The following is a 27,259-nucleotide window of genomic DNA, read 5'->3' as shown; positions in this document are numbered from 1 at the left end:
AAATCAAATTGTTGTTGCTTCTCAGTGAACTATTAAGGCGTGCTGGAATGGTCAATAATACCGCACGTGGAAACAGACTTCTCTCATCTAAGTTGATGCTCCAATGGGACAGGACTTTTGTAAATGCCCGTTTAAGATGATGAGAAAACCAATTAGCCCCCTAACTTGATGCCCTCCGAAATCTGGACACAGTGAAGCACATAATAAAATAGCGTATGTATAACTCTCATATATTAAACATGATGCCTCTTAATGAACAACGACGAGAGTGCAGCATTTCTGATCTAATCGTTCAGTCAATTATGTCAAATGGAAATTAAACCACGTCACGATCAGATGATATCACATGAGATGACCCTTAATGAGGAGGTAATTTGCACAAGCTGCTTTATGGCGCATTCCCGAGAAACGCCTTTGAGTTTAGTAGTGCCAAAGAGATATGGTCCCACCTGGCTTGCAGAAACCTGCATGGTGATACCTTTTGGAGCCAACATGTGCTGGGTGATGCTTTGGAATTGCGATGTATTTCGCATTTTGATCTGTTTGCTGCAGCTTGTAGCGTTACATGAAGGAGTCGGGGTGAGTGAAGAACCTGGTGGGAGGGAAGTCAGGGACTTGGGTCCCCTAATCGAGATGTTGGCTAGGAAGGTCAGCCCCCGCCCTCCGCTGCTTTCCAAACAGAGGATAGATGATCAACACATGGAATACATGGCTAGTCTCTACAAGCAGTTGGCAGACTGGGATGGGAAGCCCAAAATTGATCGGACGATTCTGACTAACACCATTCGATTGGTCAGACCCAGCGCAAGTGTCCTGCTTGCCGACTCAGGTAAATCAACACTTTCTAGGAACTTCGAGTTATATGGGCACTTTATATTCACAAATGGTGTCTTTCAAACTTTAGTGAGTTGGTCTCAAGTGTGGTGGACTCTATTAGCTAATTTCACAAACTGGAATGACCTTCACTTTGATTTAAACCTAGTACTCGTAAATGCTACTTAGTGAAGTTCACGGATGGCTTTTGGAAGAAAAATTGTTCGAGAATGTTGATCTCCTTCTCACTGCCAATATCCTTTAAACGTCTGAACTTTTGTAAGATAACCAAGTAACTAATCATGGGGATTGTAACTCATTCTCAGTTTCCTGGCAAGATGATTTACATTGGCTCTATTCACACCTTCGCTCACGATAGGATACTGCACTCACATTTTAAGAACTTGCTCGTGTACATGGTTTTGCTTTGCAAGATGGCAATTGGAAGTGCCTAACGTTATGAATTCGTGGAAATTACTACACCCTTGACTTACAACAAACAACTGTTTCATTTTCACTTCCTCTTGTTATACTTTTATAATATAAAACCCAGAAAGTGCTAGAATGTTGGCTGTACTCTCTCATCTGCTATCAGGTCTGCTGAGGCTTTTCCAGCATTTGACAGATTCTGCAGTATCTTTGTATATTATAATTTATAAGAACATAACATAAGAAATAGGAGCAGGAGTAGGCCATCCAGCCCTTCGAGCCTGCCCTGCCATTCAATAAGATCATGGCTGATCTGTCGCTGCTCAGTTCCACTTTCCCGCTTTCTCCCCATAACCCTTAATCCCCTCTCATCAAAAACCCATCAACCCACGTCTTAAAAATATTTAGCGAGGCAGCCTCCACCACTTCAATGGGCAGAGAATTCCAGAGATTCACCACCCTTTGAGTGAAGAAGTTCCTCCTCAACTCCGTTCTAAACCGCCCCCCTTTTATCTTGAGGCTGTGCCCCCTAGTCCTACTGTCTTTTTTTTTGAGCAGGAAGAGTCTCTCCACCTCTATCCTATCCATCCCATTCATCATCTTATAAGTCTCAATGAGATCTCCCCTCATTCTTCTAAACTCTAACGAGTACAAGCCCAGTTTATTCAACCTCTCCTCATAGCTCAACCCATGGGACAATTTATCATGGCTTTTGCTGTGGACTTGCTGCCTAGTTAACTTGATGGCTTCTATGGATGTAACATTGGCTTGAAGGCAGAGGGTGGTTGAAAGTTGTTTTTCAAATTGGAGGCCTGTGGCCAGCAGTGTGCCACAAGGATTGCTGGTGCTGTGTCCACTGTTTTGTCACTTTTTTTATATTAATGATTTGGATATAGGTGGCATGGTTAGTAAGTTTGCAGATGACATTAAGATTGGCATCGTGGACCATGAGGAAAGTTATCTGGTTGCATTGGGATCTTGATCAATTGGGCTGATGAATGGCAGATGGTGATTACATAAATGTGAGGTGATGTATTTTGGTTGACCAGGGAAAGATTACTCAATTAATGGGGCACTGGAGAGAATCCTAGAACAAAGATCTAGGAATACAGCTTCAGAGCTCAAATGGAGTCATGGTGATGAAGGCATTTGGCATGGTTGATTTCATTGGTTAGAACATTGAAAACAGGAGTTGGGATGTCTTGTTGAAGTTGTACAATCCATTGGTAAGGGCACACAGGATATTGTGTACAATTCTGGTCACCCTATTATAGAAAAGATCTTAAACTAGAAAGAGTGCAGAAAAGATGTACTAAGCTGCTCCCAAGTGGTTGGCTAGGCTGGGACTTTTTTCTGACACTTAAGAGCTTTAGGATGATCTTGTAGAGGCCTACCTTTTTTAAAAAAAAGTGCAGATCAGCTAGGTAGGCTTCCCTTTGGGGGGGAAAAACTGAAACTAGAGGGCATAGGTTTAAGGTGAGGGGAGATACAAAAGGCCCCAGAGGGGCATAGAGTATTGTCTGAAATGAGCTGCCAGAGGTGGATACAATTTTTTTTTAACCTTTGTGACTGTCAAAACACTCAAGATAAGTATAGAGATATGGGCCAAATGTGGGCAATTGGGACTAGCTTAATGGCTTTAAAAAAGACAACATGGACAAGTTGGGCTGAAGGGCCTGTTTCCAAACTGTAAATCTCTGACTAATGGGAGAAAAATTCTGGCTTCAATATTTGAAAAGGGTGGAAGAATGCTCTGTCCCCCTAATGTGCATTCAACCTAATTTATGCTGAAATTGTGCATTTGAAATATCAACAGGATTGAATTTTAAATACCACCAATATAAATTTTTATTGAGGAATGATGAGATTTATGAATTAATTTTAAGATGCAAACATTTAGATGCTAATTGCCAATATTTCTTTTTTATAGGTCATTGGCACATTCAACATGTTCAGTACAATCTGCGCTATCTTCCAGAAGTGGAGCATTTGATTAAAGTTGTAGTTGTGTATTTGCACAGTCCTCTTCCCAATCAATTTCTGGTTTCCTGTGAAATCAAATGTCTTGCAAATTATGTTAACCTAAACTCTATACAGAATGGCACTGATAGAGAATTGCCCATCAGGTTTATATTAAATTTGAATGACCAATGGGCAGAGGCTGATGTAACTCCTTGTGTCTTACCCTCACCTGGGAATTCTTTGAAGAAAGTCGACCTGCACATCAGTTACAAGTGCATGGAGTTTGGAAAGGTCAATCAAAGAACTCTGGACAAAAATGATGCCGTTCATCTACATGTGCCTTCACTGCTGCTATATTTGAATGATACAGATGAAACTGCACATCAGAGGAAGGAAGAACAACTAGAAAAGCGCATTCTGAAGAGTTCATCCAAATCCCGTGTGCTATCGAGGAAGCCACGACAATTAAGTAACATTGGCTCAGACATTCCTAACTATCTCCACAGAAGCCCTCCAAGGAACAGATGCAAGCTCCATTCATTCTGGGTAAGCTTTGAGCAACTAGGATGGGATCACTGGATTGTGGCTCCTCACAGGTACAATCCCAAGTTTTGCAGGGGTGACTGTCCTAGAATTCTTCACTATGGTTACCATTCACCAAATCATGCAATAGTGCAAAATTTTATCAATGAAATTGTTGACAAAAATGTTCCCCGTCCATCCTGTGTGCCTTTGAAATATAGCCCAATTAGTGTCCTATTGAAGGAGCAAAATGATCACATTGTGTACAAGGAATACAAGGACATGATTGCAATGTCTTGTATGTGCAAATAGAACCTGATCCAGAATTGCCAATTGGCTAGCACGTTTAAGAAAGAATTGAGTGCACTAAAACTTGTTCTGAGATGATTATTATAAAATGCATGCTGAAGCAAATTGAACTGTTCATGTTGTCTACTTAATGACATCTATGAAGCAAATTCATTCATTGACTTGCCCTTGGATTTAATTGCAGTGAAGGCTTCTCTTCTCTTGTTCCTGCTACCATTATGGGAATCTGTCTAATTCATGGTGCAATTGTAGCCTGTGATATCAACACTTTGATTGAGATTTTTTTGAAGATAATCATATTTGCAGCAGGAAATGGGCAAAGTGGGTAGCCCAAGAACCTTCTGCAAAGTCAATGAAATAACAAATCCACTTAATGTAGAGTGATTTTGTAGTCTATTTATAATTGTGATTTTTTTGTAATCAAATTTCAGTTAAAACTTTGTCCATCTTTTATATTAAAGTTGTCAAGTCTGTTACTCTTGAACCAATCAAAATAGGAATCCTTTCAAGCCAAGTGTAAATAGTAAAGTTTTAACTCGCAAAAATTAGGACTCCATCAAAGTTGTTTAATCTGAACTGCAGTAACCTTTTTAAGCCATACTGTTTCACTTGAGGGTAATTCACTAGGTGCCTTGGGCAGCCCTGATATAAATTACACAAGTGAATGTCTGCACCTTCATCATGGGTAACTTTTTTCCTACATGATGCACAAATTATGCAGGGGGTGGGGGTTAACTGGAGGGTGGGAGAGAAGAAAGCACAGGACAATGGGAGGGGGGCTTAGGAAACTCACAAGTGAGCAACTATTTTTTGTTCACTATTGTGTATATACAATGGAGCAGTAAACTTTAACAATTTTAAAAATAACTAATGCACTTTGGTTTTAAACCCCCAATTTATTTTGCATCTTAACTTTTAACTTCTCTGCAGTACCAGGAGATTGGAACTGAAAGAAATTAATCTTGGCTACTGCAGTTCTCAAGGGTTAACATAATCTGAAATGTATGCGGGTAGAATTGAAAGCTGTACTATCTAGTTTGAAGCATTCATGTTCTCAATTATTCACTCGGCTAGTCTTGTTTTCCTAATCACCAGCTTGCTGCACTCTTTTTCAGCAAAAGTTGACATCTTGCCATTACATGCTTTGTTGGGATAGCATACTCATTTGGCTGTTACATGTATGATCAGTGAACTTCCTGAAGTATGAAGTCAACTAGCTCTAACTTGGATAGAGAAATTCTGAGTAACCTAAGTAGTTAGCCAATGACTCAGTTGTTTCAAACCAGCTAGATGTTTGGATTAAATTAAATAGTGCGTCTAACTGTAGACTGCCAATGTGTAAACTCTTGGATTTGTGCAATTGTAAACCCTACAAAGTACTGTATATAAAATTTTAACAGATTCTTATTGAACTGATCCTAGTATTTGTACTGTCTTGTCTAACTTGCATACTCAATAAAGAAATGGCTTGAACTGTAAAGCAGGATTGATCTTTTATTTTAAATATCTTACATATCCTACTGGAGCTGAGATTTCAAACTCTTGTCAATTGTGCAAATGTTTGCACTGATGGAATGATGGGCAGTAAAGTCAATTTAATGCAAGAAGGCTGGATTCCAGTTGTACATATGACGCCAAACTTGTAGTAAAATCTTCCACAGCCCTTCAGATAAAACGAGTTAGAGTTCCACGTTTACCATATATGGGATAGAGGACTAAAATAGGGACACTGACCCAAGCAGTGGGGTTTGAATAAAGATTAGGGTAATTGCGAAGTTAAGAAAACTGGCTTTGCTCAGATGGAGGATCTAGTAATCTTCAAAGTTAAGAATTAACATTTTAACGACCTACATCTCAGTTCATGCCCTTAAGATTAAGTGTCTTGCTGGGCATTTACCTGGTGGGTGGTTACCTAATGACCTTTACCCTTTAGGTTGGCTGCTACAGGTGAGCACGACGTCACTTCCCGAGAGACCAGGCCACGCCGGAAGCAGGTGAACAGGTAGAACGGAGCCACCGAAGACGGGGGAGGGGCGAAGCTGCCCTGACATCGGGGCAATAGAGAGATCCTCAGGAGCGGGGGCAGTGCGACCCGCCCCCTCCGCGAGCCAGCGACTGAAGGCTGCAGCCGCCGTGGGGGAAAGGCTGCAGCAGAAGGCGAGCCTGACCCAATCTTCGCTCGGCCGCTACATTCGTTAACGCTAGCAATTTTGGGGTTCCTTGCCGCACGGATCACACACACACCCACCTTGGTCATTGCCGGCACACTGTTTACCATTTTACCCCCCCCTAGCAACCAGCACCCGAAATTCCCTGTTCACCAGTTACCAACTCCAGCTTCCTCCCTGGCAACAGTGTGAGATTAAACCAGTCTGCACATAATCTCGGTGGCACATTTGATTTCAAGGTGAGCTTCAGACCTCGTTGGTGCCATCGCTAAGATTGACTAATTTCATGGTAACATCACTAGACTTCACCCATATCTTACCCATCTGTTGATGACACCCTCTTTGTTACCTTTAAACCGGACTGTTCCTGGCTGGTTTCCCATATTCTATCCGCCTTAAATCTGAGGTCATTAAAACCTGTGTTTTCATTTGCACCAAGCCCTGTTCTTGTTCCTCATCACTCCTATGCTTTCTGACCTACTTTAGCTCTTAACCAAGCAACATCTTCCTTTTGAATTTTTTATTGCTTTATTTCTGTAATCTCTTTCAATGCTTTGTCTGTATAGTGTGCAAGAAACAATACTTTTCACTATGTTAATACATGTGACAGTAATAAATCAGTCAACTGGACAACCCTCTGAACTGGCACTCGAATTCTGGCAGTTGTGCACTCTCAATTATGACTGCATCACCTCGCAATCAAATGGGACAGAAGGACACTGCCCCACCCCCACCCCCAAAAATTTGCTGCTTAGCCTCTCTGCTACATTACCTCAGCTTCCTCCTTTAAGAAATTCTGTAATACCTACCTCTTTGTCTAAGGCTTTAATATCTGACCTAATATCTCTTTTTGTGGCTTGGTGTCATATTTTGTCTTGTGATGTTTAGGCAGTTTCGTTGTTGTTGAATGCTTTAACAAGTTGGAGCAGACTATATAGTACATACTGTGCAAAAATAGGCTATTTGGTCTAAGCAGCCCATACCGGTGTTTATGCTTCACAAAAATCATCACCTTAGTTTTCTTATCAAGATCTACCATCGTAAATGTTTATTTCCTTCTCCCTCATAAACTTGTCTAGATTGCAAAATCTATCCAGACTATTCATTTAAGCCACTCCCTGTTGTAGCAAGTTCCACATTCTTGCTGATTGTGTCAGCAGTGGTTCAGATGATAACACACATCCGAGCCACAAGTTTCTGGGTTCAAGCCCCAGGGTCGATGGAAAAGATAAAGGCTGATATTGCAGTTGGGTAGTGGGAGAGTGTTGGGGGTGCTATCTTTCAGGTGAAATGGTGAGCTGCCTTCTCGGGATGGATGAGTGGTATTGTCCCTGGTGTCCGGGGCAATATTTATATTTCAAACAACACCACAAAAGCAAATTAGCTGGTCGTTATTTCATTGCTGTTTGTGGGAGCTTACTTTGTGTATACTAGCTGCCACATTTGCTGCTTTACAACGGTGGCTACACTTCAAGAAGTACATCCTTGGTTGTAAAGCACTTTGAGACATCTGGTAGTCATGATTTTGGATTTCTTATATTTCTTGATATATCTAGCTTGCTCTTTAGCAAAAGAGGAAACATATTCTTTGCATTCACTCTATCAAGCTCTTTTCATAATTTTAAGACTTTTTATTAAATTGCTCTTTTTCAAGAGAAGAAAATGAACCTGTCAATCCTTTCCTGATGTGTATACTCATTCATCTCTGGTATTATCTTTGTACATTTCTGCATCTTCTGTGGTACCTCTTACATTTTATAATATGGTGACCAGAACTGCACACAGTACTTTTAAGTACGTTCTAACCAAGGTCTGATATAGATTAAGCCTAACTTTCTTACTTTTCAATTTTATTCCTCTAACTTGGTTATTTTTAATAGCCTTGCTAAACTGTGGCAAATCTTTGTGATTAGTATATTTGGACTCTTGAGAGTCCTTTGTTTGTCTTTCTCACCTCGACTTGCCATCTTCCATTTAATAAGTAAACTCCCCATCCTTCATACCAAAATGTATTGTCTCCGTTTTTTCTGTATTGAACTTCATTTGCCAATTACTTGCCCATCTTACAAGTTTATTAATATCCTCTTGTAATTAGTTTAAGTCCTCTACCCAATTTTGAGTTGTGTTGCTGATTCCAAAGTCCAAATCGCTAATATAAATTGTGAAGAGCAGTGGTTTTAACACTGAATCTTGTGGAACACCGCTTCCTAATTTCTGCTACTATGAAAATCTATCCTTCACTCTCATTCCTTGCTTTGTGTCTTGAAACTGGCTAGTGATGCTTTTGTGATCCTTTGCTAACTACTGCCGCAGGCTGTACAAGACTATTGCTATATTCCTAGACCATTATTATGGATTAGAACAGACGCTTGATATCCTTATTGTCTGCTCCCCCTGAGCTGAGTTTCAGATCTTACATTCTTCCCATTACTAAGATTTGCCATTCCCATTTTAGCAACTTTTATTGTCCCTGCTCCATATCTGACTGGGGAATATATGAATACAAAGTTTGCTCCTTAGTATTTTTTTCCTTCAGTAGGGAAAACTATACATACACTTGTAACATCTATTGTGATAACATAAAGAACAAAGAACAGCATAGCAAAGGAATAGGCCCTTCATTGCACCAACTCTGTGCTGACACAGATGCCTCTCAAATCTAATATTTTCTTGCCTCTGTGTGGTCCGTATCCATTCCCTCCCTATTCATGTATCTATCCAGATGTCTCTTGAGCATTGTTACAAAATCTACTTCCACCACCACTTCCAGCAGTGCATTCCAGCCATTCACCACCCTCTGTGTGAAAAACTTCCCCCTTACATTTCTTTTAAACTTTCCCCCTCTTATTCTCAACCAATGCCCCTGAGTAATTGACCCTTTGACCCTGGGAAAGACTCTGACTATCCACTCTGTTAAAGCCTGACATGATCTTGTAAACCTGCATCAGGTTCCCCCTCATTCTCAAAGATATGTAAAGATTGAACATTTTCTTCCCTTTTTCTCTTTCCACAAAAGAGCATTGACCTTTCAGCCTTTTCATAAATATGAGGAACATGCCCGTATAGGATCACAAATTGTAGTCTGTGCTCAACAGTTCAATGGCACTTCACTGTTCGTTTGCCACAGAAATAATTCTTGCCAACCAATTAATTAAGGACCATAAATTATAGTTTTTAAATGGTCTGGTTATGCAAATTGAGCAGAAATGACTTTTTTGTTTTGTATCTTTATGTGCATGTATAGAATAACTCCAAGACCTCTCAACTGTAACTGAACAACGTAACATGGAGAAGTACGAGAAAGTTATGACAATAGGAAGGGGTGCAAGTGCAGAGGTCCTCTTAATGAATAATATAGAAACAAAGAAGTTATATGCTGTCAAAAGAATAAAGATTGATTCCTCGCTTAAGACAAGAACGAAAGAAGCTGTTATGCAGGAAGCAACCATTTTGACCAGACTCAAGCATCCTCACGTTGTCACTTGTCACGAGTACTTCATTGATCAAGAAGAGTATGTCTTCATTGTGCAAGATTATTGTGATGGTGGCACTTTGGATGACTTAATCCAGTCCCAAAAAGCAAAGGGTTCCTTTGCTGAGGAGGATATTATGCGGTGGTTTGTTCAGTTAGTTATGGCCATTCACTACATTCACTCCCTGAAGATTCTTCATCGTGATATTAAAACATCCAATGTCTTTCTTACAAAGAAAGGCACAGTTAAACTTGGAGATTTTGGAATTTCGAAAGTGATGGCACACACTTTGGATATGGCAAATACTTGTGTTGGTACACCATGCTATTTGAGCCCTGAACTCTGCCAAGATATTCCCTATAGTTCCAAATCTGATATCTGGGCACTTGGTTGCCTTTTATTTGAACTTTGTGCTTTGGAACCTGCTTTTCATGCAAGGAACCTCTTGAGCTTGTTTTATAAAATTGTAAAGGCAGAATATGCCTGTGTACCCAAGAACTACTCAGAAAACCTGCGAGACTTGATCAAAAACATTCTCAACAAGAGCCCTGAAGAGAGACCCAGTGCCAGCACTATACTGAAAATACCTTATGTCCAAGAACACCTCAAGCTCTTCATCAGAGATCAGGAATCCCAGCTTACAAAATACCATTCTGTAAAACATTTGCATTTGGCTAAGAAGGAGAGTGATGAGACTACTGACAATCCACATGAATCTCTGGATCACTGTGAAGAGGGCGTGTGTCCCGAGAGCATCAGAGTAGTCCCAATTTCACATTGTCTTGATGATAAAAATATAAAAGAGATGGCCGCCGAGATATGTGAAAATATGGGGCCCTCTGATGAAGGAGATAAGTGTAATTACTCTGACGACTTTGATCAGGATAGTTTGTCCTCAGTAGAGGAGCGTGCAGAGGAGGATGAAATATCAGTACCACCTTCAAGTGTTGAAACCTCTGAAGAGACAGAAGGTAGTTTGGAATTTAGAATAAATTTTAACACATTTTATTCAATCCCCAATATAAGCATACTTCTGGTGTTACTTGATATCTATAGAAATTTGCCAAAGCAGATAAATATTGTTGGTACTTTTTACTATTTGATCCAATATGTTTCTCAGTAATATTCTTAATTCATTAATTCTGATCATTTTCACCACAACGATTATCAGTGAGAAGTGACAAATCTATAACTCATCTGTCCTTCACCATTATGTTATAACACGTCCAAGTAACACTTGTTCATTTAGAAATGATCAAGTATCATCTCTGTCACAATCCAAGTTTGGAAGGGTAAATTCCAAAAACACTTTTTGTAGGTTTTCATATTATCACTTTAAGTTGAACATTTCTTATCATTATGCTTCATTGAAATCCTAGTGACAATGCTATTGATGTCTTCCATATTGTAATACATAATATCTTGTTAAAAATCCAAAAATCTACTCTGCTGTAATTTTGTTTACTGATGCTTGGGGTCCGATTTGGGCGCAAAAACTTGGTAAAGTCAGGTATGAGGTGATTACGTGATCTGTACCTGCGTCCATGCAGATTCCCATTTTATCAAATTTCATCAAATGGCTGCAATTGGAACCGCGCCCGAAACAGGCACAATGTCAATTTAAATACATTTGCATGCTGGACGCCCAATCTTACCTGCATTTCCCCCTTTACCATCGTGTTTGTCATCCAGATTTAACACGAAACAGACATGTTCGGCAAACAGCTGTTTCAGGTACTCCAGCTTCTGAAGAGATAAGTTCAGATCTTCCAACAGCTCTCTAACTCAGATTGCTGGCGGGGCAGGGGAAGGGAGGCAGGCCAGATCATTCCCTGGTCAGGGGGAGGGAGGAGGAGGTGGGTCAGATGCACCTCTGGTGGAGGAAGAGGGAGTCCTGATCATTGTCTGGCAGTGAAGAAGGAGGGAGGAGGGAGGCGGAGGCAGGTCAGATATACCTCTGGTGGGGGAGGAGGGTCCTGATCATTCTCTGGCAGTGGAGGAGTAGGTGGGAGGGCCAAATCGTTATTTGGTGTGGGGGTGAAGGAGGAGGAGGCCAGATGGATCTCTGGTGGGGAGGAGGGAGGGCCAATTATTCTCTGGGGAGCGAGGCTGATGGTTCTCTTGTTGGGGGGGGGGGCGCGGGGAGGGCAGATTATTCTCTGCTGGGGGGTGAGGGGGGAGAGGAAGAGGAGGGCTTGATCATTCTCTGGTGGAGGGAGGCCAGATCGATCTCTAATGGGAGGGGAGGAGGAGGCCAGATGGATCTCTGGTGGGGGGAAGGGGGTGGGCAGGGGGATCCGCTGTCACTCTGCGGGCAATCGGTGGGGGGAAGGGGGGCAGGGGATCGTGATCAGTCTGCGTAGTGGCGAGGGGTGAGTAGATAAGGGGGTTAGTTATGTTATGGGATTGGGGCGATATCTTTGGGGGGCACCACTCCCAGTCCGCTTTATCCACTTTTTGCGGACCAGGAGCAAATTTTTTTCACTGCGCATGCGCAGTTGAAGGCTCCAATCGGGGCAGCAGCATTTTGAGTGCAATAAGCCACGTCCACAGCGCGATTCAGACTCGCAATTTTTTTTTCAGGCTAATTGCGTCTGGGTGCGCCTGAGAACAGGTTTCCATGTCGGACCTGAATTATGCCCAGATTCAGCACTTAGAATCCAAATGATAAAATAGCCTCCTTGGTGTTCTGGCCAACATTCATCCCTTAAGAAACAGCACCATATAAACAGATAAATTGTTGGTTCATCTCATTGCTATTTGTGAGATCTCTACATGACAACAACTGGACAATTCTATGTGAAAATCTTTGAAGTCATCATACTTCCCCTAAATTATAGAAGTGCTGTTCTGTAGCTGATGTCTCTCCATATGATGGGGTAATACTTGGCTCCTGGTTGAGGACAGGCAAGAAGGCACAATATCACAAACAGCCATCCCATGTTCATTGCATTGTACTTCCAGCATACAATGCTGCTATCCGGCATCATCAGAAATTTTCATTATATGTTGCATTGCTACAATAATGTCACCCCCTCTCCTTATATAATTGGTTCCATTTGGTGCCATGAGTTGAACACACAATAGCAATGGTTTACCTGAGATTTACCAATGATGCCATCAGTAAAGTAGTCTATTGGAAGAAAGAGGAGCAGTAAAAAAAAAGAGTGATACAATCTGAAGGAATGTACCTGAGGATTGCTTATCAAGATGTTAAGGTTAGTATTTTACTTCAAAAATGTTATCCGAACCTGAATTTAATTTGTGATGTGCATGGTAGCCAAGCTGTTACTACCTGGTGCTTCATAGCCTTGCAATCCTTGCAAAGAGGTTAAACATATACTTTCTATTCGCACATTTCAAAAGCAATTACAGGATAAGTTTCTTTTCAGTTTCCTATTCCAGGAAGTCCCATCTCTTGTTGCGTTATTTATTTGCTTTTTTTAAATCTCAGATTATTGCAGGTGACAGGATTGATAGCATTGTGTTATGCAGTAATTGATTGGTGTCCCATATCAGCATTAAGTGTATATGATAAATAAAAAAAATACATATTACAGAGGAAAAGATATTTTAGTATATATGGATTAGGGATTGTTATTTTATCATTAAGAGCATAAAACTGGGATTTAGGGCATGCAGCTGGGTCTTTATGTGAAGAGCTGTATGTTGACGGGATCTGGATGGGCTGCCTTGGAATTCTGCCTGCTATTTTCCAGGAAATCCTGCAACCTCATTATCAAAGCTGAACAAATTGTGGAAAACTTAACAGTGCTCTAAACAGGTAAGTTGAATGGTGTTAGATGGTTAAGCAACTACATTAACTTGATGCAAACCTAGATTTAGGCAATTGCACCACCATCATCAACCATGCCCCACTCCACCCTCAATCCACCTGCCTCCACACTCAAGCACTCCTCCCAGAAATGGTTTAGTTCATGTAAAAGAGTGAGAATTGTAATCAATTGTGAGGAAATACATAGTAGTTTCAAAATGCTTAGTTACCTAAGGTTTGAGGGGGAAAAAAAATCATTCAGTGCATTTTATATACATAGATACTAATGGAAAAGAGCATTGACTGGAATTCTTTATCCTGCTATTTATCCATTGTTTAGCTAAATTGAAATTACTATTGAAGCAGCTTTTCACTACCTTCTCAGCATTCCCTTCACAAAGTTATCATGCATTCCTTGGCTGAGCACAACTGGAGTCCAGATACGGGTACTAAAATAATTTGGTCTGCTAGTTCTTTAAGTACCCGCAAATTTTGTGATCAGCTTTTGTGCCAGACATAGTATAAACTGTGTGAACAGAAATGCTTGAGATAGATGCCACATTGTTAAGTTTGCATTTTGTGCCGTTTATTTAGTAAACCCAGAGTCATCTAAAATAACATTGCACTGTATGATAGGAGGTATGTTTTGGGCACCTTGAGAATATGAACAAGTTGTAACTAAGCATATATACCTGTTCTAATCTTTCTTTATATTTATGATTAGTAGCCACTGATGAGGTGGACTTTGCAGAATACCCCGATGATTTTGAGGAATGGGAGGACGATGTTGCAGAGATAGTATGCAATGCTCGGTCTGCCATGGACCTTGAGGCAAATAATGAAGCATTTCGAGAAGAAAAAGACGATCAAGGAGAAGCTGCTGGCAATCTGTCCACCACCATTAAGACTCTGCGAGAGAGGTGTATAGGTAGGGAGGCATATGAATTATTCAAATATCCTGTCTTGGAAGAGACGGTGCATAGATTCTGGCTTACTATCCTGCCATATATCAATTAGTATATGGGCTATTATATCACTACTTAATAAGAATACTTTAGAACATTGTGTGATCTAATGAAAAGTACAAATTTATACAATGGGAATTCCAGAGTAATTTTGGATTTTTTTCCCAATGTGTTCCTTTTTTTTCCAGGTTAACTGTGTGAACAGAGAAGCAGAACAAATACTTCATAGGAGCATTCAGCCAAATTATTTCTCCTTTGAGTTCCCCCTTGTTAAATGCTTATTACCTGAGAGGACAGAATGGAAAGGTGCTTTATGTTCAGGGACCTGGATTGATTCTCAGCTTGGGTCACTGTCTGTGTGGAATCTATGTGTTCTCCTTGTGTCTGTTTGGGTTTCCTTCATGTGCTCTGATTTCCTCCCATGGTCTGAAAGATGCACTGGTTAAGTGCATTGGCCATGCTAAATTCTCCCTCAGTGTACCTGAACAGGTGCCGGAGAGTGGCGACTAGGGGATTTTCTAGGAACCCGGAGGAGAGTGAAACAGGTCAGCATCACTGTGAAGAGACTAGGAGGAGAGTGAATCAGGTCAGCATCGCTGTGAAGAGACTAGGAGGAGAGTGAGTCAGGTCAGCATCGCTGTGAAGGGACCCGGAGGAGAGTGAAACAGGTCAGCATCACTGTGAAGAGACTGGGAGGAGAGTGAAACAGGTCAGCATCACTGTGAAGGAACTCAGAGGAAAGTGAACATAAGAACATGAGAAATAGGAGCAGGAGTAGGCCAACTAGCCCTTCGAGCCTGCCCCGCCATTCAATAAGATCATAGCTGATCTGTCTTGGCTCAGTTCCACATTCCCGCCCTCTCCCCATAACCCTTAATCCCCTCTCTTATCAAAAACCCATCAACCCGCGTCTTAAAAATATTTAGCGAGGTAGCCTCCACCACTTCAACGGGCAGAGAATTCCAGAGATTCACCACCCTTTGAGTGAAGAAGTTCCTCCTCAACTCCGTTCTAAACCGCCCCCCCTTTATCTTAAGGCTGTGCCCCTTAGTCCTACTATCCTTTCTGAGCGGGAAGAGTCTCTCCACCTCTATCCTATCCATCCCATTCATCATCTTATACGTCTCAATGAGATCTCCCCTCATTCTTCTAAACTCTAACGAGTACAAGCCTAATTTATTCAGCCTCTCCTCATAGCTCAACCCCCTCAACTCCGCATCAGCCTAGTAAACCTCCTCTGCACTCCCTCCAAGGCCAAAATATCCTTGCGTAAGTATGGCATCCAAAACTGCACACAGTACTCCAGCTGCGGCCTCACCAATGCCCTGTACAGCCGCAGCAAGACCTCCCTACTTTTATATTCAATCCCCCTCGCGATGAAGGCCAGCATCCCATTCGCCTTCCTGACCACCTGCTGCACCTGCAAGCTGGGTTTTTGCGACTCATGCACAAGGACCCCGAGGTCCCTCTGCACCGTCACCTGCTGCAGTTTTTCTCCACGTAAGTAATAATCCTTCCTACCATTATTCCTACCAAAGTGGACCACCTCGCACTTGCCAACATTAAATTCCATTTGCCATTTCCTGGCCCATTCGCCCAGCCTATCTAGATCCTTCTGTAGACTCTCACCACCCTCCGCACAATTTGCCTTTCCACCAATTTTGGTGTCATCAGCAAATTTCGACACCCTACACTCGGTTCCCTCCTCCAGATCATCTATATAAATGGTAAATAGCTGAGGCCCCAGCACCGACCCCTGGGGCACTCCACTAGTCACCATCCGCCAATCTGAATACACCCATTGACCCCCACTCTCTGCCTCCTATTTGACAACCAGTCCTCTATCCACGCTAACACCCTACGCCCAACTCCATGCCCCCTTACCTTCTGCAATAACCTCTTGTGAGGTACCTTGTCAAACGCCTTCTGAAAATCAAGAAAGACCACATCCACCGGCTCTCCTCTATCCACCGCCCTAGACACATCCTCATAGAACTCCAGTAAATTTGTCAGACATGACTTCCCTTTAACAAAACCGTGCTGCGTCTGCTCTATCAAGCAGTTCCCCTCAAGATGCCTCGCTATTTCCTCCTTGATGACGGATTCTAACATTTTACCTACAACAGACGTTAAACTAACAGGCCTATAATTCCCCGCCTTTTGCCTGGCACCCTTCTTAAACAACGGCGTAACATTAGCCGTTTTCCAATCTTCCGGCACTTCCCCGGAATCCAGCGACGTCTGGAAAATAACCACCAAGGCATCCACCATCACCTCCGCCATTTCTTTCAGGACCCTCGGATGCATTCCATCCGGTCCTGGGGACTTGTCCACAATCAGCCCCTCCAGTCTGTCGAGCACCACCTCTCTAGTAACAGTAATGTCATTGAGACCCTCCAGTCCTACCACCTTTCCATCTCTAACATCCGGCAAATTATTCACGTCCTCCTCCGTGAAGACCGAAACAAAAACGGGTCAGCATCGCTGTGAAGGAACCCAGAGGAGAGTGAAACAGGTCAGCATCACTGCGAAGGAACCCGGAGTTGAGTGAAACAGGCCAGCGTCACTGTGAAGAGACTGGATAGACTTAAAAAAAAAGATGTTGCGAACTCTAAGAAACAGTGAGAGCAGATGGAGATTTCAAACAGATTGAGAGGAGCAAGCCTTCACTTGGTGAACAGAGCTTGTCCTAAGACAGCATGAAGAGTGCAAGTATTTTCTTGGAGTGAGCAGGAAACAACGAGGGGTGTGGGGCTATCTTCCCCCACCAGCAGGCGTGATGTCGTTTCAGAGTAATGATTTGGGAAGAAATTTCACAGAGTAACAGTTTGGCAGTTGTCTGATGAAGTTTAAAGTTTTATTTATTAATCACATGTAGTCTTACATTAACACTGCAATGCAGTTACTGTGAAAGTCCCCTAGTTGCCACACTCTGGCGCCTATTTGGGTACACTGAGGGAGAATTTGGCATGGCTAATTCATCTAACCTGCACATCTTTGGACTGCAGGAAGAAACCAGAGCACCCAGAGGAAATTTCATTTCCTCTTCATCTTTTCTAAACAATGGAATAAATTAATTTGTCTTATCTTTTCTAAAGTAAGATTTCCTTTTCATAGTAAGGGGGGATTAAGTATTATTAGAGCTCATCAGTATTAGTAAGTTTATTAGTAAAGTGTATTGAGGACGATAAGGGTTTATCAGTATTCATAAGGGTTATTAATATAGGTGAGGTATATTAATATTGGTAAGGTTTATTAGCCATAGTAAGACATATCAGCAGTTGTGAGGCTCATTAGCAGGAGTAAGGTTATTAACTAACATATAAAGGAATGGCAAGACTATACCAACTTCTAGAGTGCACATCTTTATAGAACCTTGTTAGGCTGCACTTGGAATATAGTGTTCAATTCTGGTCACCACACTATCACAAGAATGTGGAGACTTCGGAGACGGTACAGAAAAGATTTACTAGGATGTTGCCTAGTGTGGACAGCATTAGCTATGAGGAGAGATTGGAGAAACTTGGTTTGTTCTCACTGGAACAACGGAGGTTGAGGGGCGACCTAGTAGAAGTAAACAAGATTGTAAAAGCCATGGACAGAATGGATAGTCAGAAGCTTTTTCCCAGGGTGGAAGAGTCAATTACTAGGGGACACAGGTTTAAGGTGTGAGGGGCAAAGTTTAAAGGGGATATGCGAGGCAGATTTTTCACAGAAAGAAGTGGGTGCCTGGAACTCGTTGCGGGGGGAGGTAGAGGAAGCAGATACGGTAATGACTTATAAGGCGTCTTGACAAATATATGAACAGGATGGAATAGATGATTATGGTCCCTGGAAGAGTAGAGGGTTTTAGTTAAGTTGGCAGCAGGGTCAGCACAGGCTGGAAGGGCCGATTCCTAAGCTGTAATTTTCTTTGCTCCTTGTGAGAGGTGGTGCTTGATAGACTAACGGGACTGAAGGTAGACAAGTTCCCGGGGACCGGATGGAATGCATCCCAGGGCTCTGAAAGCAATGGCAGAGGTGATAGCCTTAGTAATTATTTATCAAAATTCGCTGGACTCCAGGGAAGTGCTGGAAGAGTGGAAAACGGCTAATGTTACACCGCTGTTTAAAAAAGGTAGCAGACAAAATGCAGGGAATTATAGGCTAGTTAGTTTAACGTCTGTAGTTGGAAAAATGCTGGAATCCGTCATCAAAGAAGAAATAGTGAGGCACCTAGAACAGAATGGTTTGATTGAGCAGATGCAGCACGGATTCGTTAAGGGGAAGTTGTGTTTGACAAATTTATTGGATTTCTATGAGGATGTGACTAGTGCGGTAGACAGAGGGGAACCGGTGGATGTGGTGTTTTTAGATTTCCAAAAGGCATTTGATAAGGTGCCTCACAAAAGGTTGCTACAGAAGGTTAGGGTGCACGGAGTTGGGGGTAAGGTGTTAGCATGGATAGAGGATTGGATGTCTAATAGGAAGCAGAGAGTTGGTATCAATGGGTGCTATTCTGGTTGGCAGTTGGTGACTAGTGGAGTGCCACAGGGATTGGTGCTGGGGCCTCAACTGTTTATCATTTATATAGATGATCTGGAGGAGGGGTCTGAGTATAGGGTGATGAAATTTGCTGATGACACGAAGATGAATGATAAAGCAAATTGTGTAGAGGGTGTGAAAAGTCTGCAGAGAGATCTGGATAGGCTGAGCGAGTGGGTGAGGACCTGGCAGATGGAGTATAATGTTAGTAAGTGTGAGGTTATCCACTTTGGTGGAAATAATAGTAGGAGGGATTATTATTTAAAAGGCAAAAAGCTGCAGCGTGCTACGGTGCAGAGGGACCTGGGGGTCCTTGTGCACGAGTCGCAAAAACCCAGTCTGCAGGTGTAGCAGGTGATCAAGAAGGCGAATGGAATGTTGGGCTTTATAGCAAGGGGGATAGAACATAAAAGTAGGGAGGTCTTGCTGCAACTGTACAGGGTACTGGCCGCAGCTGGAGTACTGTGTGCAGTTTTGGTCGCCGCACTTGCGGAAGGATAAATTGGCCTTGGAGGGAGTGCAGAGAAGGTTCACTAGGCTGATGCCAGAGATGAGGGGGTCAGCCTATGAAGTGAGACTAAATAGACTGGGTCTGTACTCGTTGGAGTTTAGAAGGTTGAGGGGGGATCTTATAGAGACATATAAGATAATGAAGGGGATAGATAGGATAGAGGTAGAGAGATTCTTCCCTCTTAGAAAGGATAGCAGGACTAGAGGGCACAGCCTCAAGATAAGGGGGGGCAGTTTAGATCGGAGTTGAGGAGAAACTTCTTCACTCAAAGGGTGGTGAATCTCTGGAATTCTCTGCCCGTTGAAGTGGTGGAGGTTACCTCGCTCAATGTATTTAAGTCATGGGTAAATAGGTTTCTGATAGACAGGGGAATTAAGGGTTATGGGGAGAAAGCAGGAAAGTGGAACTGATCCACTTCAGATCAGCCATGATCTTATTGAATGGTGGGGCAGGCTCGAAGGGCTAGATAGACTACTCCTGCTCCTATTTCTTATGTTCTTATGTTGTGCTGGGTGGGGAGTCCAGAAATGCTCTGAGTGCATCCCACTCTCCAACCAGTATTCGGTTCTGAACACTGAGATGAAAGTGATGGCTCATTTAAGGAGTCCAGCCTGAGCCAAGTCCAAAGCATCACAAGTGGCTTAGCTGTATAGGGGGATATAAGGAACACCAGAAATGCAGCAGCAACAGTGATAGGTGAATAGAGAGGAGTTTCAGTGGTTGCAGATGCAAATTCAGGATGGTGTATTGTCTCTCTGGTGTCAGGGTCAAGGATGTCACTGAACAGCTGTATAGCACTCTGAGAGGTGGGTCAACAGCTAGCTGTCATAGTACACATCAATATGAATGATGTAGGCAGAAAGTGGGGTCTGGTTCCACTATCAGAATTTAAGGAGCTAGGTACAAAATTACCATACAGGACCTCAAAACTAGTAATCTTCAGATTAATCCTGGTACCATGCTTAAATTAGTATATAAAAGGAGGATAAAGCAGATGAAAGTATTGCTGGAGTGGTGATGCAGTAAGGAGAGCTTTAAATTTTTGGGATGTTGGCGCCAGCTCTAAGGGAGGTGGAACTTGTACAGGTTGAACTTCAATAGAACTGGGACTGAGTTCCTTGTGGAGTAATCTGCTAATGCAATCGGGAAACATGCGTAAGATTAAGACAAATAAGACCATAAGAAATAAGAGTAGAAGGCCATTCAACCCTTTGCCTCTGCTCCACCATTTAATAAGATCATGGCTAATTAACACCAAGTTCCTTTTCCTGCCTTCTCTAAGTAACCCTTAATTCCCTTACTGATTAAAAACCTCTCCATCTCAGCTTTGAAAATATTCAGGGGTGGCACAGTGGTTAGCACTGTTGCTTCATAACTCCAGGGACCTAGATTCAATTCTGGCTTTGGGCAACTGTGTGGAATTTACACATTCTTCCCATGTCTGTGTGGGTTTCCTCCAGATGCTCCAATTTACTGCCACACTTCAAAGGTGTGCGGGTTAGATTGATTGGCCATTAGCAAGGTAAATACATGGGGATACGGGGATAGGGCCTGGGTGAGATTGATGTCAATGCAGGCTCGGTGAGCCGAATGACTCCATTTGTACTGTCAGGATTCTATGATTCAATGACTTGGCTGTTACAGCTTCCTGGGGTAAAGGATTCCAAAGATTCCATCTTTGAGAGAAGAAATTCTTCCTCAAATCCATCTTAAATGAGCATCCCCTTATTCTGTGACTGGGCCCTCTAGTTCTACATTCTCCCATGAGTGGAAACATCCTCCCATCATTTATCCCTCCTCACCCCGCAAGAATTTGATATGTTTCAACCATATCACCTCTCATTTTCTGAACTTCAAGGAGTATGGACCCAATCTGTTCAATATTTCCTCATATGGCATTCCCTCCATACCTGGGATCATCTGAGTAAACTGCTTCAGATGATGCTATAGTTTAGCTTCAGCTGGAATATTGTATCCAAGGCCATGTCTTAGGAAGTTGTGAAGCACTGAAGAGAATGCATAAATGATTCATGAGAATGGTTCCAGGAATGAGGAACTTCAGTTATGAGAGTAGATTGGAGAAGGTTGAACTGTTTTTCTTGGAGAGAAGGGTGAAATGTGATTTGATATCGATATTCAAAATCATGAGTTATCTGACAGAATGAAAAGGGAGAAACTGTTTTCACTGTTAAAAAAGAGTCAAGAACAAGAGGGTACAAAATGATTTGTAAAAGAAGCAAAAGGTTTTTCAGGCAGTATGTGATTGGCATCTGGAACGCACTGCCTGAGAGTTGACTGAACTGAGACAAGTTCAGTTGAGGCATTCAAAATAGGAAAGAGACTGTTATCTGAAAAGGAAGAATGTGCAGGGTTACATGGAGAATGTTGGAGAATGGCACTAGATCACTTCCTTATTTGGTGAGCTGGTGCAGTTACGTGTGGCCTCCTTTTGTGCTGTAACGATTCTATGAGATCATTGACATCTTGGGTTTTTGTGTGATTATCCTTTTACAATGGGAGAATTTTCTTAAGTGTAATCAAAGTTTGCTAAACACATTTTAAATGAGCACACTGTGTACTGGTCTGATTCAAAGGCCATTTAGCTGTATAGCTCTATTATATCGGGACAAATCTACGCTGTTTATATAATTGTGTCTAAGGTATTCAAAGCTATTTGTGAATGATTGCTAAATGTCCTGGACCAAATATTGGGTACAATGTATTCTTGTGAAAATTGTGTTAACTGTGGTGCACAGTACTTACTATACTTTTTATAAAGGAGAACAGAAAACTATTTGATTTTGGGAGGCATAGTTTCAGGAATACTTCACGTTTTCACATAAAGAGATTTATATCTATTTTTATGAGTTAAAAGGCACAGTTATCTAACATCTTTCGCATAAAATGTTTCAAAGTAATTTGCAAGGAGTAATGGATGCTAATCAAGTGGGAGAATAGTTAGGGGAGGCGATTGAAAGTAGGCCAAGGAGATCCATTTTGAAGATTGGGTAAGCAATAGCAAGATGAAGAGATTTAGAATGGCAATACCAGAGTGCTGCAGTATGAAGATTCTCACAAATGATTAAATGGGGAAGAAAAGGAGTTTAGGATGGAGGATACATCAGATTTGGAATAATAAGCTTGCTTGCAGGGTTAGAGAATACGTGACAGACCATAAATGTTGACTCGACAGCCAGCTTTCTTCTGAAATGTTTTTCTTAAACTCCACTCTTCAAAAATGATTATTTTTCTTTCTTCCCCTCACTGAGTGCTAGTGGTGGTAAAAGGCTTTTAATTGGGTATTTCTCAGTTTTTGTTTTGACTATTTCTGCCACAGTTTCTTAATTATTTTATTTGAGGAGTCTGCTTCAACTGGTGGACAATATCAACTTTTCTCAAATTGCATCATTCAAAAAAATACTTGGACACTGTAATAGATGGTATCAGGAACCTTGATTAAATGCTCATTTAATACTGGTTTTTGATTAGTCTGAACTACTGTACTTATGTACTTGTAAAAATTATTAGTTACAGGGAATTATTGACTCAGTACAGCAATCATAAATCATTTTTGTTGCAGGATAGCAAACTAGTGAGCTATTGTGTGGGTTGTTAAAAATTCCTGATAGTTCTGCATCATAATTGGCTAGAGAAACAGTGAACAGTTTCATCATGACAATTCCTGTAGGTTTAAATAAATGATTTTTTGCTGTTAGGATGCAGCTTTATATTCGGATGTGGAAGGGAGACATTGGCAAATCTACTGCTGTCTTGCCTTATGTCCAGAGGAGCCCTCAAGTTCTGTCAGGAAATTCCAACCATTATACCCTTATGGTGCCTCAGTGCAACTTGCTCCAGTGGAAAGGTTGCTCCAGTGGGAAGACTCCAGACATTTATGAAGGAAAAGTAATTGATTTTGGAAAGAATTCAATTGCCTTCCCCAAGATGACTACTTGGCCTTCTCACCACTACCAGATTCTGGTGCCACTGAAGCACCCTTACAAGTATGAAATTCTGGCTACAGTAATGCAAATAATCCTGTCCCCAGGCTTTGAGATGGCATTCACATCTTTGGCCGTGGGAAGCGAGGCTTTAATTCTGCCATATTGCATTAATGGATTGGCCTCAGCAATTTCAGCATTGATACATTTAAGGTTGGTTGGAGTTAGAATTCTTGAGTTTTATTCAAATTGATTGTTGAAGCATTTTCATTTATCAACAGTCAGCCCAATTTGTAACCAAATTGTTGACATCTTTCTTTGTTTACAGATGATATCGGTCAGACACTTTTCCACGAGGTTGCTTCTCAGTTTCTCAAGGGTTTAACCCCCGAGGATCTCCAACCTCAATTCGAGCATCGGCTGGGATCTGATCACTTGGAAACTTGTTACATCATCTTCAACATTGATCAAGAAAATGCATGACCCAGTGTGCAATTACAAAGCATGAACTAAAGCTTAGTTGTCATTTGTTTACTAAAAAAAAGCACCACTTGAATAGATTACTGTTAGAAGAACTGACTGAGTATCCCACTGGACATATTGTTTTTAAGTTTCTGGCTGCTTGCTGCATTATTTTGTCTGTATGCAATAGTAAATAGAACTACAATATGCCTACCTTTTTGAGCAGGGATGTAATGGGCTTCCCTATTATTTTGCAGTTAGTTGGCCGCCAGATGGCTGATATGTAGGGGAAATATTACATTTTATATTTTCCGCAGTTCTCCACTTGATGGTTCCCATTATTTCTCCTAAATTTCATTTGGTAGTATTCACTTCTACATTTAGTTCTGTCAAATTTTGACCGATGACATCTGCCTTAACTATTACCAACATTGCTATGAAGCTGGCATGTTAGGAAGGGCATAGATGTTTCACCAGTTTTGTTTTTCCTTTTTGCTCTGGGAAATCTACACATTGGTAGCTCAGTTTTGACCACAATCTTACTCTACTGGTCCTTCAGGACTATGGGAACATGATACTGGACTTATTTGAAAAAGAACTAGCTAGGTATTGTATTGGAAAAAGTTAGAATTTGTGTTAGAATTAGGATTGGATCAAATAGACTGAAGACCTTCTTCATTCTAATTATTTTGTGAAGGAAACTGGAGATGGGATCGTTTTCTCCTTTATCTCTTTTATAACACAAATATACTTTCAGCAGATATTTCTATAATTGTTTTTATTGGCATGGATTTGTTTTAGTATGATTTTGCTAGGCTGCTCAATTCACTTAACAATCCTAGTATAATCGAGCCTGATGGCCGCTTTGGAGCTACTTATGAAATCATGATACAGTCTGGAAACTTGGATTTTCGACACGTAGTATAGTTTTCTATGGTTGGAGGAAGAAACAGACGTTACTTTGGTGTGGCCTACCAGCTAATTTGAAGTTGCACTCTAAAATTGGTATCACTAGATTAGCCATGTAGATTTGAACTTCTTTGTGCAAGTTTAAAAGAAAATCAAATATATGTATAGTTAGATGTATTTTAAAATTGTACAGTACTTTAAATAAACACATAGAAAGCACTTCCCTCGACCACTGCCATACCCAGCCCCCTGCCCCCCGCTCCACCATCCACTCTTCTCCGGTCTCTCTATTTCCATTATTGTCTTACGATGCAATGGATTAAAGCATCATCCTTGGTGTCTGGAACCTGGATGCAAATTCAGAACAAATCTTTGGCACAAAAGTCTTCTGACACTTTACATATCTCACCTTGAATTAATTGGAGACAGGGATTTCTTGGTTTAGTTTTTATGATGAGCCCTAACTCTTCCCCAAGAGATCTTAATTAAGAAATGTTCTTAATAAAGAAATGTTCTTAATACTTGCAGAAAAATAGATTACAATATTCTTTCAATGGCCGGTTTCAAAAGGAACATTTTGAAAAATTGTCTTTTCAGTGGCAGATTTGAGCGGCTGAAGGTAAATTTGAACTGAAAATTAAGGCTGCAAATCATTTGGCGTCTTATTTATCCCAAAGTTTCCAACATGAGAAGCATGCTAAAGAGGAAAGTACAGCATTCTAAGAGAATAGCTTTAGGTAAGTTTAATTAACTTTTTTCCCTGAGTGATAGCGGATAATGAAATAACTATTTTAAAATACCCTTGGGGTTGATTTCCTCCAGTTGTATTGTGTGGTTTCATCATACCATAATGTTAAATGATTTTAGTTGTGAAATTATAAATATGTTCCTTTTGAACGTATAGCTATGCATAGCCACAGAATTTGCTGAAAAAATAATAGTGTAATAAAGATTCACGTTGTTATTAGTGCATAAGATAAATCCAGTAACTTATGGTGAAGAACAGATGTGCTGTGAGTTGTGAATACCCACAAACTATTGGGTGGTTTGTGCTGCTTTGCCTTTAGCCTTGCAAAACTGAAGGTCAACTGCCTCATTAGCTTTAAGAAGAAAATGCTGCATTTGCACAATAAAAATAAAGTTTGTCACTGAAATCCAGGACTTCTGTTTAGCAGCATAGTGACCCTGTTGCTTTATTTCCAAATGACCTTTTTATTTTTGAAACTAGTTATCAGTGAAAGGATGATTCATTCCACAGTGTCACATAAAGTGTGTAACCAGGGCGCTAGTTAAATTGATTTACTTAACGGATTGAATCCATTTAGAAATCAATTTACTGTGGATTTAGTGTCAATGCTAAGTTCATTTCACTTTGCCAGAATTTAGAGTTGCCCATAGCCCTGCAAAATATGTCATTCCATCAATCTTAAATGATCAACAATTACCATGCTGATTCCATAAACAACATCATGCCTTAAAATACTATAAAATATATCATTTTCATTTTTCCACATAGGCAGCAGCTGTATTCAGTTTCTGAATTTTATGAATTAAAAAAAAATAATCTGCACATTAGGCTGGAGGTTTATGTGTCATGTTTCATAGGCAGACACAATATCCTGTATGTGATACTGTGATAAACGCCATTTAAGTAATCAGATGTTCAGGCTGTTACTTCAGATATTTGCTCTTCATTCAAATCCTTACATTTAGTTGGTTAGGGAGATATATTGTAGATCCTGTCAGACACCTAGGTGCTAAGTGCCCTGCTGACCTCTGAGCTCCATTATCAACTCTCATTTCCAGTGATGGGTGACATAATTAGTTGAAGGTTAAGCGTGAGGAAAAACATACAACTTATGATGCTCATTGCAAAAATAAATTGCTCCAGCAAATTCTGAGCTTCAGTGATTAGCAGAAATGATTTCCTCTTTGAAAGAATATTAGAAGGTCGACTTAATGTGAAAGTTTAGTTAGCTCCTTAAATTTAATCATGAATAAAGTAATATCTCTGGTGAATGTCTACAGTTTGACACTTTGCACTGTTAAATTATCTTAGAATGTTTAATTTTAGAGCAAGTTGCAATATAGATGTACAATTTGATAACTTTAATATTTAGCCAAAGTTGGCTATCAAAGACATTTTAAACCCTTTTTTCAACAGACATGTGAGATTGGATAGAAGCAATGATGCGGGTGCTGGAATCTGAAACAAAAACAGAAAATGTTGGAAAATTTCAGTAGGTCTGACAACATTTGTGGAGAGAGAACAGTCAACGTTTCAAGTCTGGATGAGTCTGACGAAGGGTCGTCCAGACTTGAAACTTCGGTTCTATTCTCTCCCCACAGGTGCTGTCAGAGCTGCTGAGATTTTCCAACATTTTCTGTTCATGTTAGAAATTGTATAGTTTTTGTCTACATAATTATTTGGATATACTTGATAGTTCAGAAGCTTGGATGGCTGTATGGTGGGGAAGGAGGGTGGTGGTGCAGGGA

The 27,259-nt window shown here is 41.1% G+C and overlaps 2 protein-coding genes across 3 annotated transcripts; both read left to right on the top strand.

The window, feature by feature from the left end:
- Positions 1 to 492: 492 nt before the first annotated feature.
- On the top strand, positions 493 to 4,038 carry LOC145342666 (bone morphogenetic protein 15-like). The gene is made up of 2 exons (XM_080188216.1): positions 493 to 829; positions 3,173 to 4,038. The coding sequence occupies exons 1-2, from the start codon at positions 493 to 495 to the stop codon at positions 4,036 to 4,038; spliced, it is 1,203 nt and encodes a 400-aa protein (XP_080044342.1).
- Positions 4,039 to 6,025: 1,987 nt separating this feature from the next.
- Positions 6,026 to 26,970, top strand: nek12 (NIMA-related kinase 12). Of its 2 annotated transcripts, none has more exons than XM_080187572.1 (4): positions 6,026 to 6,442; positions 9,448 to 10,647; positions 14,179 to 14,379; positions 23,721 to 26,970. In XM_080187572.1, exons 2-4 carry the CDS (start codon positions 9,489 to 9,491, stop codon positions 23,873 to 23,875), a joined length of 1,515 nt encoding a protein of 504 aa, XP_080043698.1. In that variant the 5' UTR covers positions 6,026 to 6,442; positions 9,448 to 9,488; the 3' UTR covers positions 23,876 to 26,970. The 2 variants fall into 2 exon arrangements, with proteins under 2 accessions (XP_080043698.1, XP_080043697.1); XM_080187571.1 differs by having other exon boundaries at positions 14,176 to 14,379.
- Positions 26,971 to 27,259: the final 289 nt, after the last annotated feature.

Source organism: Carcharhinus amblyrhynchos, chromosome 4 (genome assembly GCF_965287045.1).
Source record: "Carcharhinus amblyrhynchos chromosome 4, sCarAmb.v2.hapA, whole genome shotgun sequence".
Classification (NCBI taxonomy): Eukaryota; Metazoa; Chordata; class Chondrichthyes; order Carcharhiniformes; family Carcharhinidae; genus Carcharhinus; species Carcharhinus amblyrhynchos.
Note: the sequence above shows the minus strand (reverse complement) of the source record. Positions and strands in the feature narration are given on the sequence as shown.